Source organism: Sminthopsis crassicaudata, chromosome 2 (assembly GCF_048593235.1).
Source record: "Sminthopsis crassicaudata isolate SCR6 chromosome 2, ASM4859323v1, whole genome shotgun sequence".
NCBI lineage: Eukaryota > Metazoa > Chordata > Mammalia > Dasyuromorphia > Dasyuridae > Sminthopsis > Sminthopsis crassicaudata.
In genome coordinates, this window is record NC_133618.1 from 540,603,833 (window position 1) to 540,622,111 (window position 18,279).

Consider the following 18,279-nt stretch of genomic DNA (forward strand, 5'->3'; position numbering starts at 1 on the left):
CTGTCAAACGAGAATAATGTCTTCCTCACCTACTTCATAGGAATATTGTGATGATCAGAGGCGATAAAATAATTGAAAACTTTTTAAAAAGAAAAATCTTAAAATCCTACACAAGTATAAGGTATTATGTTTCTTCAGTTTTTAAATTGTTCATTCTTCATTATGGACATAGGTCTTTAGCTGTGATTTAGATATAGTAATATATTTTGAAGTATTATTGAGTATTAATAAGTAATTATGTTATTAACATTTGTCACGATATTTTGCTTTGGGAATGTATTTATCCCCCTAACTTAGTTCATCAAGACTTGTCTTCTAGCCAGCATATGTTTATGAGGTCTTTGTTAAGTGCCTAGTCGAGATCCCAGAGAAATAGATGTCAGCATTCCTATCCTTCATAGCTTCTCATCATATTTAGAGAAAAGACTAAGACTGATAAAACACTTTCCAGAACAACATATGACTCTTAAGGAGAAAACAAGTTGGCCTAGCAGAAAATTCAGTGAATTAGAAATCAGAAAAACTAGGTTACAATCCACATAAGGCCAATAATATTTTTGTGTGACCATGGACAAGTCACTTTATTTCACTGTAAACCTCAGTTTGTTTGTTTGCAAATTAGAATTAAAATATACCATGACTACCACACAGTGTTATTGTTATATGCATAAAGTTTTTCTTTACCAGATGTGAGGTCACTTTGAAAAGTTTAAAATGATGTACATGTACAAGTGTTTATCAAATAATCAAGTGCTACATTGTATGGGACAGACTCTTAATTGCTATAAGAGTCTTTAAAAAATGGAGGTCAGTATAAACTGGAGTTGTGGGAAAAATTTATATAAAGGAGGTAGGACTTGATAAAATTTAGATGAGAGATGAAAATATTCTAGACAGAAGAGGCCACTTGAGTAAAAATATGGAAGGTGAGACTAAGTATACAGCGAGGAATACTGCTGTGTTTGGACAAGACAATATTGAGAAAAAGTAGAAAAGTTTGGAAGCCAAAATATCAATCTATATAGAATGAATGACTAATCCAGATTTGATATAAGGTCTATGTATTAATAAGAGAAATGGGATAAATTTGTTTTTGAGAGTGAATTGATGGGTCTTGGTTTTGAATAGCAAGAGATGAAACTAGTGATTAAGACAGTGGTTGAGTGATTACCAATCCATGCAAAAAGAGTGAAAAGAAGAATGAGACAGGAATAAATATGGCCAAAAAGGGTATTTGGGTATTTGGATTCTCTTTTCCTCTTCTTCAGGATAAATGAAGTAATAGGATAATTTCAGGGATGTGCTCAGTAAATATTAATTGATGGGGCTGCTGTTGATATGGTAATAAATTTGAGTAGTGTAATGGGGAGCTTCGGACTGGCTCATTTACACATTGAAGCCATTGGTTTGCCTGGGATAGTAACATTCTGATTTTGACCTCTCTAATGACGCCAAGAAAAAAATGAATTACCATTAAAGATTTCTTGCCTTTGTTTACAGTATCATTTGTAGGCTATTAGATACTTAGTTACAGTTCTAACAATCAGATTTTACTCAGTCTCTATATAAAACATTTATTGAACATCTACTATTTAAAGAATCCTGACCTAAGTGTTGTGGAAGGGTACAAAAAAATTTAAAGGTATATTCTTTTCTCTTAGACAATTTATTGTCCACTACAAGAGGCAGAAATAAAAATAAATCAATAAGCATTTATTAAGGCCTGTGTGTCAGGCACTGAGGATATATATAAAGACAAAAATATGAATTAAATCTTCCCTCTCTTGAGCTTACATTCTGTTGCAGTTGAAGGCAGAGAGAAGAGAGGAAAAAAATCACATATATATACTAGTATATACAGAGTAAATATATACAGAATAAATAAAGGTAATTAAACGTAAGATATTGAGGAATGTTACAAACAGCATAGAAGGTTGATAAACAAATCCTGTAAAAAGATAATATTTGAGTTGTGTCTTAAAAGTCATTAGATAATTCTGTGAGATAAAGGTATAAAAGTGAGTAGGGAATGTGTCCTAAGCATGGGAATAATTAGTACAAGAATGGGAGATGGAATGTAATATTGGAAGAACAGAAAGAAGTATAGTTTGGTTCAATAACAGTATGAGAAAAGAGAAATAGTGTATATAATGATATAATAACAAACTATATACATACATAGTGACTGTGGGAGTCTTAATTTTCTCAGTGTCAAATGATATACTTCAAAGAACAGTGAAGTGACCTTAAAGGGCCTTTAAAAACTTTTAAATGCTTTATAAATCTCAGTTGATGGTTGCAATTATTATTTCTATGTATATAAGTTGATCATGAATGTCATCTGTGTTCTTATATAAATTTTAATTTTAAAAAAAAAGGTAAAATAAAATAGTCATATTGCTTTCTGGCTTCAGACATTCAAAGCTACTTCTGATGACAGTACTTTTTATGTTTATTCAGAGCTTGCTAACATGGAAGAGGACCCAAGATCTGCTGGGGTTGCTACCTTTGTCCTTCAGGAAGAATTTGATAGATATTCTGGCTATTGGTGGTGTCCAGAGGCTGAACCAAGTAAGTGTATTAAATCTAGCCCATTTACCAGATAACAGAAAAATAATTTTAAGACTCATCTAGCCCAGTGCTCTTCAGTACTATGCCCAAATTCTAAATCCTAAATAGTGATAATAAAGATTTCAGAGTGAAAAAAATCACAATTAGCCTTCTCTATGCAAAATACTATTTAGATGAAATAGAACAAATTCTCCTGCACTAAAACTTAAGTCATTATTTTCCAATCATTGCATTAGAACAGTTTCATGTCATGAGAAAATTTTTATCATATTTCATTGTCCCTCATGACACCTTGCTAGGTTTCATGTAGAACTCAGTAGTAGCCATAATAGAAAAAGGATGATATGTATCTATACATGTATACATATACATGTAAATATGTAGAAATGAATTTGAGATAAAGGATTTGGATGAACAAATGATTGGATTGATCTGAGTTAAATGGGAGTGAAGAAAGGCCTTCAGTCTTCTATGTCCTTGGGAAGTCATAAGAATATAGCTCACTTTAAAAAGGTTAGAGAATACTATTGTAATGGACTGTGCTTTTTCTCTTGTACTATTTATAAAATATTATTTGAGATAAGTAGGTCATTACCTGGGGTTTGGCAATCTTTTTTCTGAAATAAAGATTATTCATAGACTCTCAGAGTTTGAAGGGATCTTAGAGGTCATCTAGCCCAATTTCTAATATAAACAGTAATCTTCTCTACACTATTCCTAAGAAGAGATCATCCAGCCTATGCTTGAAGATTTCTATTGAAGAAGAACCTGCTACTTCTTCCCTCCACATCCATTATGTTTTTAGAATAGCTTAGATTGTAAGGAAGTTTTTCCAAAATTTGTTTCCTTGCAATTTTTATCTGTTGTTCCTAATCCTTTCCTGTCAGACTGGTTAGCATTTCTCTAATCTCTCTTCCACATGGCAGTCTTTTTGAAATTTGAAGACCATTTTCATGACCATCTTAAGTAGTTTCTTTTAGATCCAAACACTGCCAGTTCCTTCAGTTGATCCCTACATAGCATGATCACTATTCATCATTTCATGCTGATCATTGTCTGAATATATCTCATAAATATTCTTCCTCAAATCTTGCACTCAGAACTAAATACAGTACTTAAGAAATTCTTTGACTTACCCATATTACAGTGGGACTGTTGCCTATCTCATTCTGAACACTGTGCCCTTATCATCATCATCGTCATCATTGTTGTGAAGTCACAGATCACTTTAGTATTTTTTTTTGGTTGATATGCTATTGTTGACTTATATTTAACTGACAGTCCATTTGTAACTACATTTGTTATGGGATTTGATATTCATGAAAAAATTTTAACATGAAAAATTTTTAATAAAAAATTTAAATTTTAAATTTTAAAATGTATTTCGACAGTGTAAAAGAAAAACCCAACCCTAAATAAATCAGAAATGTTTATTTTCTGTTTACCTTGAAAATGTACATAATGAAATTATTTAAATATTTTCAGAACAAACTTATAACACTATTGCAAAAATCATTACATTTATCATATTGATAGCATATCAGTAAACTTCATAAATAAAAATATTTTTATTAGTTGGTGTAAAAATAATACTGGGAGAATTTTTTGGTTTTTTAAATTATTCTGAATGTGAAATAATAAATTGCTTTTAAGCTCCTAATGGAGGAAAAATTCTTCGAATTCTATATGAAGAAAATGATGAATCAGAAGTGGAAATTATTCATGTTACATCCCCCATGTTAGAAACCAGAAGGACAGATTCCTTCAGATATCCCAAAACAGGTAAGGCCCCTTGATGGCATTTATTTTCATACAATTTCCCCTCCTATATCAGCCTTTCTAATCATCTGAACTTTCAATACTTATCTTTTGTTACCAAATCTTTAGTAAAGATAAGTTCAGTTTACATTAGTATATTTAATACATGTTGAATTCATAAATAATATTCAATTCTCATTCATTATTTTAGCCTATAATATTTGTTTTCATACTGGTTGCTTTATTTCATATATAATGCTGGATTAGCTAGTAGTAGCAGTTAAGAAGTGGAATTCTTGCTTATATTGTCTAGAAAATCTTTCATAGATGCTTACCAACTACATGAGTCTGGACAAGTCACTTCTGTTTGTCTGTTTCCTTATCTGTAAAATGGGAATAATAACAGCATCTACTTCCCAAGGTAGCTGTTGAGGCTAAAATGAAATAGTATTTGTAAAGCACTTTGCAAAGCTTAAAGTGCAATGTAAATGCCAGCTATTATCATCATCTCATTAAATTAGTACATTTGATCTGTTGTTTCACTTTTATGTTGTTTCAAGGTTTAAATTATAAAAATGGGTACAGATTTGTTAACCCTTTTTTTTTTTGCAGCCATCAGAGTACTAATGTATGATGATGTCATGATGTTTTGCCCCAGAAAAGGCCTGATGTATATAATAGTGCCATTTTTTTTTTCAGTATTCATTGATAGCATTGACTGAATTCACTAAAATATACAGTGCATTGAACTGATACAGATGTCTAGTTTGGGAAATATTGGTTATGTATGAATTTGGATGCAACTCATTATTAATGTCTTTTTGAAAAGGCACAGCAAATCCAAAAGTCACTTTTAAGATGTCAGAAGTAACGATTGATGCTGAAGGAAGGGTAAGTATTATATAAGTTCCTTTTCTAAATTCATTTATCATTTGATTGAATCCTATTGTTTTGGAAATCACATATGGAGACAAGTCTACTATGAAATAGTATAATGTCTATTTAAGAGGGGAAAATAGCAGGATATATGCATATAGGCCATTGACTTTAGGATTCTAATGAAGGACTAAAACTCTTTCCCTTTGTTTAGTTTCAAAAAGACTAAATACTTATAATGATTCTAAAATAATCATTACATCATGCTTCTTGTTCTAAAAATAACTAGCCACTAGTTTGTCTTTATATAATTTCTGTTCTTGGACAACAGAACATGGGTGGGACTATGGATGTTAATGCTTTCTCAGCAGTTTGACATTTGACAAAGATATATATGTGTATATGTGTATATTATATATAGGTGTGTGTGTGTGTGTATCTTTGTCAAAACTAAGCTGGTTTTTTTTGAATAGTTTCTAAAAATATAATCTTTTAGGTATAATTCTTGTGATCCCTTAGAACCTTCAGACTATGTAATGTAGATTAATGTACTAAACCTAATGAACAAATCTGTGGACTTTTTGAAGAACAGGTCATTGTTTCAAAGTGATTTAATTTCCTACTTTTCAAACTACAGGCAATTTTCATCTTAACAATGTGGAGATATACAGAGAGAAATCATCATCACCTGCCATTACTGCTCTGTCTTAATTTTGTTTTCCCCATAGATTAGTATAAAATATAGCACATTAGTTTCTGGATATTAGCTGGAGATTGCCACTCTGCAATTGGCAAAGCTATATTTTAATATCTTAAGGATCAGTAATTTCAATGATATGTTGACCAATACAGATTGCAACCCTTCCATAACTTAGTAAATAGAATTTCTAGGGCTGAAAATTTCTTTACCTACTAAGTTGGTGATGATCTACTCTGAAATAAGCTGGTCTTTTGACAGGAGATATGTAGGCTGCTACTTGGCCAGAATTTGAAATCTTTCCAATTCAACAGGACTTATCAGAGCTTGTGCTGTACTAACATAGGCTTTGAGAACCCACAACATATTACTTCCACTATAAGAAGAAGAATTGAAATAAGATGATTTAACACAGCAAATAGTAAAGAGTCCACATACTTTGTTGGTGGTATTGTGATATCAGGAAAAAATGAATAAGATTCTTTATTGAGTGAACTTGGATTCAATTCATTATTAATGTCAAATCCAAAAGTCACTTTTAAGATGTCTTTGTTGAACTTGCAATATGGACAGAATATAGACAAGAAGCAGCTAAAGGAATGCAATCTGGATATTTGGAAGGAAAATTAAAATCAATAAGATCACAAACCATTTGAATATAATCACAAATCCCCCTTGTATTTTTCATGACCTTTGGGTGAGATGTATGTGTTGCAAAATTATATTTTAGTGTAAAATACATCAGTACAATTTAATGAAAAAAATAATTCACATATGCAGATGTTTGATAAAGATGGAAAAGACATTTTAGACCAGTGCTTCTTAACCTGGAATCCATGAACTTTTAAAACAGTGTATATGTATGTATCTTTTACCATTATCCACAACATCAAAAAAAAAATGTTAAGAACTTTTTTCTCTGGCTTGATCTTTTGGTAGACATAAAAGGCATTTTTGTGAGTTACTAACAAATTAGTACTCGGTCTCTTTACTGGTACCCTGCGCATTACTACTTCCCTTTTCTCCTTAGTTACTTAAGAATGAAATATATCATAGGAGATGATCAAAATAATTCTTCATGTTTATAAAGTACTGTCTTCATAAATAACCCAATGAGGTAAATAGTACAAATACTATTATCCTCATTTTACAGATGAGGAAACTGAAATACAGAGAGACCAGGTGACTTACTAGTCATTCAACTAAATAAGTGTTGGAAACTGGACTCAATCCAGGACTACTGACTGAATCCAGTGCTCTTTCTATAGCACTGCTAATTAGTTGATGTTTCTTTAAGTTGATAATTCAGTCCTCTGTAACTTAATTGCTATAAATGATTTTAACAGATTACAGATGTGGTGGACAAGGAACTAGTCCAACCCTTTGAAGTTCTGTTTGAAGGAGTTGAGTATATTGCCCGAGCTGGATGGACTCCAGAGGGAAAATAGTGCGTATGTTAAATTATCTAATCTTTACATCAGGTTTAGGATTAATAACTTTAGAAATATCTGTAGTTGTCGATTTGTTGTTCACTGTTAATATGCTTTTGTATTTGGAAAGGTACAAATATTTATGAAATATTAATGCTGTAATAAAAAGACTTGAGTTGACTTATTGATCAGAATAGAAATATACTGCATTTTAATTCTATTCCAACCTTAAACACTGTTTACTTGGATTAAATTTACTAAATGTGAATTTGAAGCTATTCTTTTTCTCAAGATAATATTTAGGCATTCACTTTTAATAAATTATTTATATATATATATATATATATATATATATACATATATATGTATATATATACATACATATTTTAAATTAATATAAAAGCAAACTTTACATTTAAATTATGATAGGCACTACATGCAGACTGAAAAGTGAAAAATAATTTGCAGAATTACTTGTGATTTTGGGAATTTAGGGAAAACACTTTTAGAATATTATTAATGTTCTTAATTTAAAAAAAAGATACTTCTTTATTTTTGATAAGCATATTAAATCAACTAGTTCTGTAATTCTCTTTTCACTTTGCCACTGAAAAACATTTTCTCAATTTCTGGCAATTGGTTTGTGAATTAATATTATATTCTTAAAACTATGAATTATTTTCTAATCAGTTTTTCTTTTTTTTCCTAAATAGTGCTTGGTCCATCCTACTAGATCGTTCCCAGACCCGACTACAGATAGTTTTAATATCCCCTGCATTATTTATCCCAGTAGAAGATGATGCAATGGAACGACAGAAACTAATAGATTTAGTGCCTGATTATGTGACACCACTCATTATTTATGAAGAAACAACAGACATCTGGATAAATGTAAGATTTATTTCTAGAGTATTTGGTTAAATGTTTCTGGATAAATGTAAGATTTATTTCTAGAGTATTTGGTTAAATATTTCTGTTATATGGCAATGAACATGATTTTGTTATAGTGAACTATCATAGTGGATTTGAAGGGAAAAAAATGAAAATGAATTATTTCCCTGATTTTCAACATTTCAGAAGCTCTTTAGTTTTCTCTTACTTGATTGCCTCAAGGAAAATTTGTCATGGGTCACCACAAGTAAAACTCAGTTTTCTTTAACTTAAGAAATTTCTTCCCTTTTTAGAAAGTAAGAGTTTCTCATTTAAAATTTTAGTAGCTGTATATTAAAACACTAAACCATACTGTATTATTCTTTGGTATAATAAGAATATTAAGAACAGAATTCTAGAATTAAACAGTTTTGAAGATAGAAAGCTGATGCCATTGAAATGGCATCTTCCTGGTTGCTTATTTACAATTGTTCCTGGAAATATCAGGTATTGGTATACAATTACAGGTTCTCCAGCAAAGTCAGCTATGCTAAAATGACCTTAAGAGAATATTCTTTAAAGCTCTGTACTGTATTTTTATAGTAAGCACAGTAGCTGCATAAATTTAGGAGTTTTTATTTTTATTTTTAAATTATCCTAGAAGTAGTTTAAACAAAAGATTTATCCATTTTATATACATATGTATTTTAAAAATAAATTTAAAGGGAATTTTAAAATGAAGAATTTTAAAAGAATTTTAGATTGTTTTCTGAATTTATTATTTTTTAACATTTACTTTTATGATTTCTCATTTTTGATTTTCATTTTTCTCCCTTTATCCTCTAACCCCTCCCCAAGAAAGCAATCAATCTGATTAAAGCTTTGTGTGTGTATGTATATATGCATATATATATATATACAAAATCATATTAAACATTTCCACATTAGTTATATTGTGAAAGAAGAATCAGAGCAAAAGAGAAAAACCACAAGAAAAAGATAGTGAAAATAATATGCTTCAATTTGCATTCAGACTTCAGCATTCTTTCTTTAAATATAGATGACATTTTCCATCATGAGTTTTTAAGAATTTTAAAAGGAAATTGAAAAATGAAATTATGTAGATTCTGTTTTTGCTGTAGTTTCTCTCAGTCTCTTGGTGTCTCAATTTCTTCATCTGTAAAATGTGGATGTTGAACTAGATGACCCCAAGATACTTTCTAACTTTGTATCTGTGTTGCTATGATTCTCCATGATTCAAATAATTATGGTGATATCATGAGCTTTTATCATATTCATGTATTTTGTTTCATCTGAGATGAAAATTCCTTCTATCCTCAGCAAATACCTACTGAGTAAAAAGAAAATTAAAGTTTTTTCTCACTATTTCTCAAATAAATGTGCATAAAAATTATAAATTACCTCTGTTAATATGTTAGAGTAGTATAGGGGTGGTAGAACCAAATGAAGTTTGCATTTCCCCCCCATCTAGAAATATAAATTGATCTCAAAGTAGGTAAGAAATATATCAAGTTAAGATGAAATTTGAAAGTCATAGTCAAAGGCCATAGTTGTAATTAGAATATGTATATTTTAGGGCTAGTAATTTTTTTATACTTGGAGGTATATTAATAGTTATTTTGTTTTATTTAGTATTTTGAATTATTTTGTATGTAGAAGGCATTTTAAGTGTTATGTGTAGTAAATTCAACTTTTTATTTCACAGATCCATGATATCTTTTATGTTTTTCCCCAAAGTCATGAAGATGAAATAGAGTTTATTTTTGCCTCAGAATGCAAAACAGGTTTCCGACATCTGTATAAAATTACATCCATTTTAAAGGAGAGCAAGTATAAACGATCTAATGGAGGACTACCTGCTCCAAGTAAGAAATTTGATTTTTGAGAGGATACAATGTGTTTTTACAAGATATATAATGATCCCAATACTTGCCATGTTCAATTTGTTTTACTCAAAAATTTAAATATATTCTCCCCTCTCCCCTTTGGTAGTAAATTATATAGAAATCTCATAAATGGGAAGCAACATGATGTAGTGGAGTCAGGAGACTGAGTTTATTATGATTCTGCATGATTTACTGTAATTTTGGGCTAATCATTTAGCTTTCTTGGGCCTCAGTTTTTACCTATTTAAAATAGTAATAATAGTATCTTCCCTGAGTGCCTAATATATTATCATGAGATTTAAATAAGACGTTGATCAAAGCACTTTGGGGAAAAGTACAAAGTACTATTATGATATATTACAATAAAACAACAAAGCAGCATTTAGAAACTATATAAGTCTTCCATACTTGATTCATTATTGTAACTTATTTTCAGTTTATGTAATCATGTAATATTTATTATGATGCCCACAATAAAAATAATGAATACTAGATGTAATTTGTCTTACTGTTAAGTGAAAGATAATGTCCAAGAAATATTAAGACTAATAAAACAAGAAATAGAAAACTGTGAATAGACCATTAAGAGTTATGAAAGAATTATTCCTATCTTCTTCCTAACTTTCTTCCCCCTGAAAATAAAATTTACCCTAAATCACTAGAAACTTTTTAAGACTTTTAAAGCAGAAATAATTCCAAACAGCTATATAAATTGTTCCCAACAATAGAATATGACTCTGATACCCAAATTGGACAAATACAAAAATAGCCTTTCTAGTAATAATAATAATAATAACTAAAACAACCGTTTTGTTGAAGTCTATAAAGAATTTAAAGATCTTCAATATACTTTCTTCATAACAGCTATGTGAAGTAGATAATGGAAAAAAATTCCCATTTTTTACTTGCTTTTTGGTTTGAATTTGTGATTTCATCAGTACAAGAAATTTCTGGTAAGAAAATTTCCTCCCTACCAATGCAGATTGGCAGCTATTCTGCAACTTGTAGCCTTGGAGAGTACAGAGAATTACCTGAGCATAAGAGATTGTGACTTGCCTAAGGTCATCCTGTTATTAGGTATCAAGAAACAACACTTTAATCCAAGTCATCCTGACTATTTCTCTTTTATATCACACTAATTTATTGCCCACTTTATAGATAAATATATTCAAATCTGAAAATTTATTCAAATCTGAAAATTTAAGTATTTTGTCAGCTAAATGTGGTTTGAATTTCATGCAGTCTGCTATCTTTTAAGAACAGTATTCTTTCTACTGCATTATTCTGTCTTCATAGTGAATTTTACTTAGGAACATTTACTTTACATCAAGACAATAGCAACTAGAATTAAAATATGTGATTCTATTAGATTGGGTCTCTCCCTGGATGCAAATCACAATCATTCTTTGTCTTATTGAACAATATTCTGAGTTGTTATGGTTGAATTATTCTTTATCCTTTTCCCCAAACTTTTTATGAGCCTTTCCAAACTTAGTTGATCTTATTCTTAAGACATGCATTCTTTTGTCAAGTCTATATTCAAATTTTTCCAGGTTTATAGGACCTACCAAAGTTTATTCTTTCCTGGTAATAACTTTTAGAACACCAGGACATCCTCACATAACACTTAATATTAAAGGCCCTTCCATTCATGATCACTGTGGTGCTACCTTCCTCATGAAGCTTTTTGTGACCATTTTTCCCTTGCATCTCCTTATTCTCCCTTCAGCAGATTTCTCCTTCCATCTTCTCTGTTTCCCTTGTACCAAGTTACTCTTGACATACATGTTCTTCTCCTACAGTGTTGTAAATTTCTTAAGGGTCAGGTCTATCTTTTGCTGTTTGTTATATTTTATATATTTTTGTATGTGTCTATTATATATGCATGTGTATGTACAAAAACATTTGTAGGTATCTGTATATATACACCCACATAAATATACATATATATGTATGTTGTCTCCCCACAATAGAATCTGGGTTCTTTTATGGTAGTTGTCATTCTTTTTGTATCCCTACACCTAGCATAGGGCTTTATATTTAGTCAGTACTTAATTAGTGTTTGTTGAATTTAATATTTTACATTATAGATGTGCACATTTTGTCTGCCCTTCTAGATTGAAATTCCATAAAAACAGGATTCTTGTTTTATTTTTCTCTATATTCTCCCATTGAACCTAGCACAGTGCTTTCTGCATAGTAACTTTTCAGTAAATATTGTTTAAGAGGAATTTTAGACTCATATGACATATTAGAAAAAACAATAACTTAACTTTCTCCTGTGTGTGAGGAAAATTAAATTATATAATTATTCCTCCAAACACCAAAAGGATTGTCAGAAAAATTCATCTCTGCCTGAGACTATGTATGCAGTGAAATAGTCACCAATAAGAATGTACTTCATTAGGTACAGATTAGTAATGCATCCACACTTTCTTACCTATTCCATGTCTTGATTATATCTATTTTTTTAAAGGTAGTCCTGGAGGCTTTCTTAATGTAAAAAGTTTAAAACTAGATTAACATTGTTACATGCTTCATGGAAAAAGAATAAAAGTGGACCTGTTGTAGCAGTTTCTGTTGCTGGGGAGGCAATATAGATCTCTTAAGTTTGGAAATTCTAAGCTTCAGTAAGGCTAAATTTACCAATTGGATGTCTGTACTATTAAGTCCATCACCTATATGGGGAGCCACTTAAGAGTAAAGATCATCTGGCCTAAGGAGGGGCAAATTGATGGAGGTCAGCAAGATGGAACAGGTTAAAGTTTTCATGGTGATCAATGCTGGGATCTGCACTTTCAGTCACAGCAAGTTATATAGAACTCTAAAAGATAAATATTTATATTTTTCCTAAAGGCAATAGAAAATTATTGAAGTTAGTTAAATAAGGTAATCACACGGTAATAGGGTTAGCTAGGAGGAGGTAGAGATAAGAAGCCAGAAAGTTCCAGGCCTGAGAGACAGCTAGGGAAAATGCATACTCAGGAGATGGAGAGTCATGTCAAGTTTGTTTTGTTTTGTTTTGTTTTTTCAATTTATCCAAGAGATAAATTTTGTACATAGTATATATATATATACTTAGTAAATGCTTGTTGATTTACTGAACAGCCATTTCAGAGCCTGAAAATGAAATGTAATTTTGGAATGTTAGTAGACCAATTCATCCAGAAATATAGTGTCTTTGAAGGGTAAAATAATATGTGTAAAATAATTATGGAAAAATAGGTTTAAATATTTTAAGTAAAGATAACACTAAAAGGCAGCAAAAGATAAAGCATACATCTTTTTCTGTTCATCAGTAAACTACAAAAGTGTAGAGAGCACTGTACTATGGGCAGACCCAGTGACTATGTTAGTTTGTTTTTCTTAACTGTGTTGAGGGAATATACTTAATAGGAAGTTTGTTTGGGTCTTTGTGGGAAACTGTCTCTTGTATTAAAATTGCATCAATAAAATAATATAAAGGAGAGGGTCACATATTTTTGAATAACCAGGTTAGTTGTTTATATTTTTTTTAAAAGAGAGAATTGGTAAGTCACTGAAGATTTTTGAGCAAAGAAGTGACATTATTACATAGACCTTTTTTGAAATTGAATTTCTTAACCTGTGGTCTGTAAACTTAGGTCATAAAAATATTTTGATAACTGTTATTTTAGTACTTTCAATTCCATATTTTGTCTCATTCATTTAAAAGCATCATTTTGAAAAAGAGGGTTCCTAGGCTTTACCAGTTTGCCAAAGAAAACAGCTTTAGGAGATATTATTTTGGCAACTGTGGACAGTGTATTAGAGGAGGAAAAACTAGAATCAGGGAAATCAGTTATGAGGCTATTAAAATAGTTAAGGTGAGGGGTGGTAAAGACCTAAACTACAGTAGTGATTGGAGAGAATAGGAATGATTCAAAAGATTTTGTAGAAGTAGAACTGATAATATACTTGAAAGAATTAAGGATATTTGGATGAAGGTGGAGCTTACGGGGAACATTATGAATTTGTTTAATTTGAATTGCTTATAGTTCATTACTAAAGAAATATCCAGCAATCCATGTAAATTATAGTTCTTAGAGAGATTAGGATTGGTATGTTGAACTTTTGCAAGGAGACAATAATTGAAAACATAGAAGCTACTGAGATCCTATATTAAGCTGAAAACCTCAAAAGTAAGTTTTCCATACAAGGATTGGTTAGACAGGTCAGAATAAAACCAGGATAGATAGATCAGCATCTTAGACTCTATAGTGAGAAGAGAATGTTTAGGAAAAGGCTCTTGTTAATAGCATCAACACCAAAATGCCAGAGAGGGGGGAGAAGGAGTATGAAGATTGAAAAAAAATCTGTATGTTTAGTAATTGAGAGACCAGTGATAACCTTTGAAGAGCAATTTCATAGAGTGATAGTCATAAATAAACAGGATTGCAAGGAAGGAAGGATTGAGAATAGCTTTCTCAGAGTTTGAAATGAAGTAAAAAGGATCAAATAAAGAATTTTTTAAATAAGGGGGGAAGGGAATAAGCTTTTCTATAGTATCTACAATATGCTAGGCATTGTATTAAAGGTGCTAAAGATGTGAACATCCTTGAGAAAGATGAAGAAATGAAGGTCTGATAATTGGTTTTTAAAAATGTATATTTTTAGGACCAGTAGTTAATGTTTATAGACTATTTGAAAACTGTGATTCTTAGTTCTCCATTTCCTTCAGAAATTACATTTCTGTAATTGCAGAAATGAAAGGCAGTTCATATAGAACTGAAGATCATTTTGTATTTTTTCTTATTTTAAGGGTTACTATGGCTAAATAATTTATTTAATGTCCAGCATATTGGCAATTGTACAGCCTCTCTGTACTTAGATTAATCCTCAGACTCAGACAGCTAAAATCTTGTTGCTGGGACTATACTCAAATCTTTCCAGCATAGTATTGTGTACCACTGGCATCTCACTAGAGATCTCAGGATTGCCTCCACATAACAGTGAGGCAAGGAAGGTATTATTGTGAAGATATAAATTCCAAGAAATAATTAATATCATTAATTAAATCTACATACACAAATAGTATGGAAAGGGAGGAAGACAATTAGTTCAAAGGGAATCATGTTATAAGTAGATCATTTAAATGGTTTTTATTAATGATCAGGGTTTGATATATCATAGCCAAATTTGGTTGTAATTTATTAATACTTCCTAGCTGTGTGACCCTGGGCAAGTCACTTAACCCCAGCCTCAGGGGGGGGGGGGGAAGATTTTTTTTTTTAAGTGTTCAGATTCACATTCTCTCCCTTCTACTCCCTTCCCCTCCACCCCAGTTGAGAAAGTATGAAAAATAAAACCCCTGTTACAATATGTATAAGTAAAAAAAAATTCCCACGTTAGCTATGAACAACAACAAAAAGTCACAGCACAAGCTCTCATTTCATCATCTCTCACTTTGGAGATTGGTACCATGTTTCATCTTAAGTCCTCCAGAGTTACCATTGATAAGAGAACATCTTTATAATATTACTGTTATATAAGCTATTTCCTTGGTTCTACTTATTTCACTCGGCATAAGTTCATTTAAATCTTCCCATGTTTCTCTGAAGTCATCCCCTTCATCATTTCTTATAGCATAATAGTAATCAATCAAATAATATACCATAACTCATTACAGCCATTCTCCAGTTTATGGATACTCCTTTAGTTTCTAGTTCTTTGTCACCAGAAAGAGCTGTGATATCTAATTTTGTACATATGGATCCTTTTCTTCTTTCTTTGTTATTTTCAAGAGTGGTATTGTTAAGTCAAAGGGTATGCACAGTTTAGTAATTTGGGGGCAGAGTTTCAAATTGCTTTCCAGACCAGTTTATAGTTCCACCAATAGTGTATCAATCACTTTTCTTTTTTTGTAAACTTTGACAATCTAGATTATTAAGATGGAACCTCAGAGTTGTTCTAATTTGTATTTGTATTTTTCTATTTTTATAATTAGATTTCTTTGAATGACATTCATTTTATCATATTCATTTTGTTATATTTTCATGGGCAATTTTCAGAGGAAGAGACTCAAACTATTACTATTGCTTGAATCTCTTCCTTATATCATCGATCTTTTCCTCTGAAAATTACCTATTCATATCCATTACTATTTATCAATTGGGGAATGAGTCTTATTCTTAAAATTTTGAATCAGTTCCCTATATATCTAAAAAATTAAACCATCATCAAAAATGTATTCAAGATTTATTCCCTCTTTACCTGCTTTTCTTTTAATTTTCACTGGATCAAATTTCTTGTGCAACATCTTTTTAATTTTATGGAATCAAAATTATCCATTTTACCTTCTTTGATTTTCTGTATCTCTTGTTTCTTTATGAACTCTTTCCATATCTATATTTCTGATAGGTCATTTTAACTTACTCCTAGTTAACTGACTCTGCATATTTAAAGATGAAGGGTCAAAAAGTTTTTAGGGACATCTAGCTTGATGATTGTATGCATTTCACATTTTGATAGGATACAGCTATAAAATTTGAAGAGGCTTATCTGCTAGAGATCTGCTGTCTCCATAAAGACCATATTGTGCAGCCCTGAACTCAGGAGGATCTTAGTTCAAATCTGGTCTCAGATACTTAATACTTCATAGCTGTATGACCTTGGGCAAGTCATTTAACCCCAATTGCCTCAGGGGAGGGAGGGAGACCATACTGTATCATAATATCTAGCTGGCATATTTTAGGACTTACAGTCAGGAAGACTATGTTTAAATCTGATCTCAGACACCTACTAGTTATATGACCATGGGCAAGTCATAAACTTTGTTTACCTCAGTTTCTTCAATTGTGAAATAGGAATAATATACCATTTACCTCCCAGGATTGTTGCGAGGATCAAATAAGATATTATTTGTAAAGTGCACGATTCCTGGCACATAGTAGGCATTATATTAATGCTAATTATTATTGTTGTTATTATTTTTGGTTTAAGATATCACCTTTTATGTCTAAGCCACATACACATTTGGAACTTTTCTTGGATTATAGTATGAGATGTTGGTCTATGCCTCATTTTTGCCAGACTGCTTTCGAGTTTTCTCACCAGTTTTTGTAGAATAGGAATTCTTGCCTCAATAACTGGGAATCTTTGTGTTTATCAAATGCTAGGCTACTGTGCTAGTTTGTTTCTGTATATTGTGTACCCAATATGTTCACTTGATCAATCCTTCTATTTCTTAACCAGCATCTAATTTTTTTTGATAATTATAGTTTTATAGTATAGTTTGACATCTGGTATTACTGGCTCTTTCTTTTCTACTTTTTTTTCTTTTCACTAATTTCCTTGACTTTCTTGTTCTTTTTCTTTTCCAGATGAATTTTTGTTATTTTTTTTTAGTTCAATAAAATAATCCTTTGGTTATTTAATTGATATAGCTGAATAAGCAAATTTCTTTAGATAGATTCTGCCATTTTTATTTTATTACCTCAGTCTACCCACAAGCACTCAATTTTCACTTCAAAAACAGCATAGTTTAGGGCAATTTTATGAAGAGTACATTTCTAGAATAATACTAAATTTTCAGATTAACCATGTATTTATTTTTAGGTGATTTCAAATGCCCCATCAAGGAAGAAGTAGCAATTACAAGTGGTGAATGGGAAGTGCTTGGCCGACATGGATCAAATGTAAGTTCTTTTGGTTTGATCAGCATCTATTATGTCATGCTATAAAATGAATATACAAATTAAAATTATTCTTGGCCTTAGAATGTTATGTAGAACTTGGATTGATGGGGAAGAGAAAGAGAAATCGGCCTTTTATTTATCTGAGTCTTTAAAGTGATTTAATAAGTATTAACATTTCATTATCTGTCCTTCATAGTTGTTTGAATTTTGCTTTGTCACACTTCTAATTACAATGTTGCAGTACTGTTTGAATATTTTGGAATAGGAATTATCCAAAGGATTACTTGCTTTATAGGATCCTGAAGAGCTATCCCATTATTAATACTTAGCATATATAGTTGACTAGATATATGCTACTAGCATTTAGAGCAGGACTAAATGTGACTGCCACAAATTGATATGGGACTTATTAGAGAATTATGTGTATTAGCTGCCTTTTAGTCTTCCAAGGTGAATATACAGGTAAATTGAAGAATAGGAGCAAGATTTGTTTGTGTGGATAAAGGATCATAAGT

At 31.0% G+C, this 18,279-nt stretch overlaps 1 protein-coding gene across 5 annotated transcripts in view; it reads left to right on the forward strand.

Moving 5' to 3' along the window:
• DPP8 (dipeptidyl peptidase 8) overlaps nucleotides 1–18,279 on the forward strand; it is a 61,110-nt gene that overhangs the window by 20,654 nt on the left and 22,177 nt on the right. For all 5 annotated transcript variants that reach the window (XM_074294793.1, XM_074294796.1, XM_074294797.1 and 2 more), the window contains 7 exons: nucleotides 2,461–2,571; nucleotides 4,225–4,353; nucleotides 5,159–5,220; nucleotides 7,249–7,349; nucleotides 8,046–8,223; nucleotides 9,929–10,088; nucleotides 17,685–17,764. In XM_074294793.1, coding sequence (XP_074150894.1) covers nucleotides 2,461–2,571; nucleotides 4,225–4,353; nucleotides 5,159–5,220; nucleotides 7,249–7,349; nucleotides 8,046–8,223; nucleotides 9,929–10,088; nucleotides 17,685–17,764 — 821 coding nt within the window. The remainder of the gene's footprint in view (nucleotides 1–2,460; nucleotides 2,572–4,224; nucleotides 4,354–5,158; nucleotides 5,221–7,248; nucleotides 7,350–8,045; nucleotides 8,224–9,928; nucleotides 10,089–17,684; nucleotides 17,765–18,279) is intronic.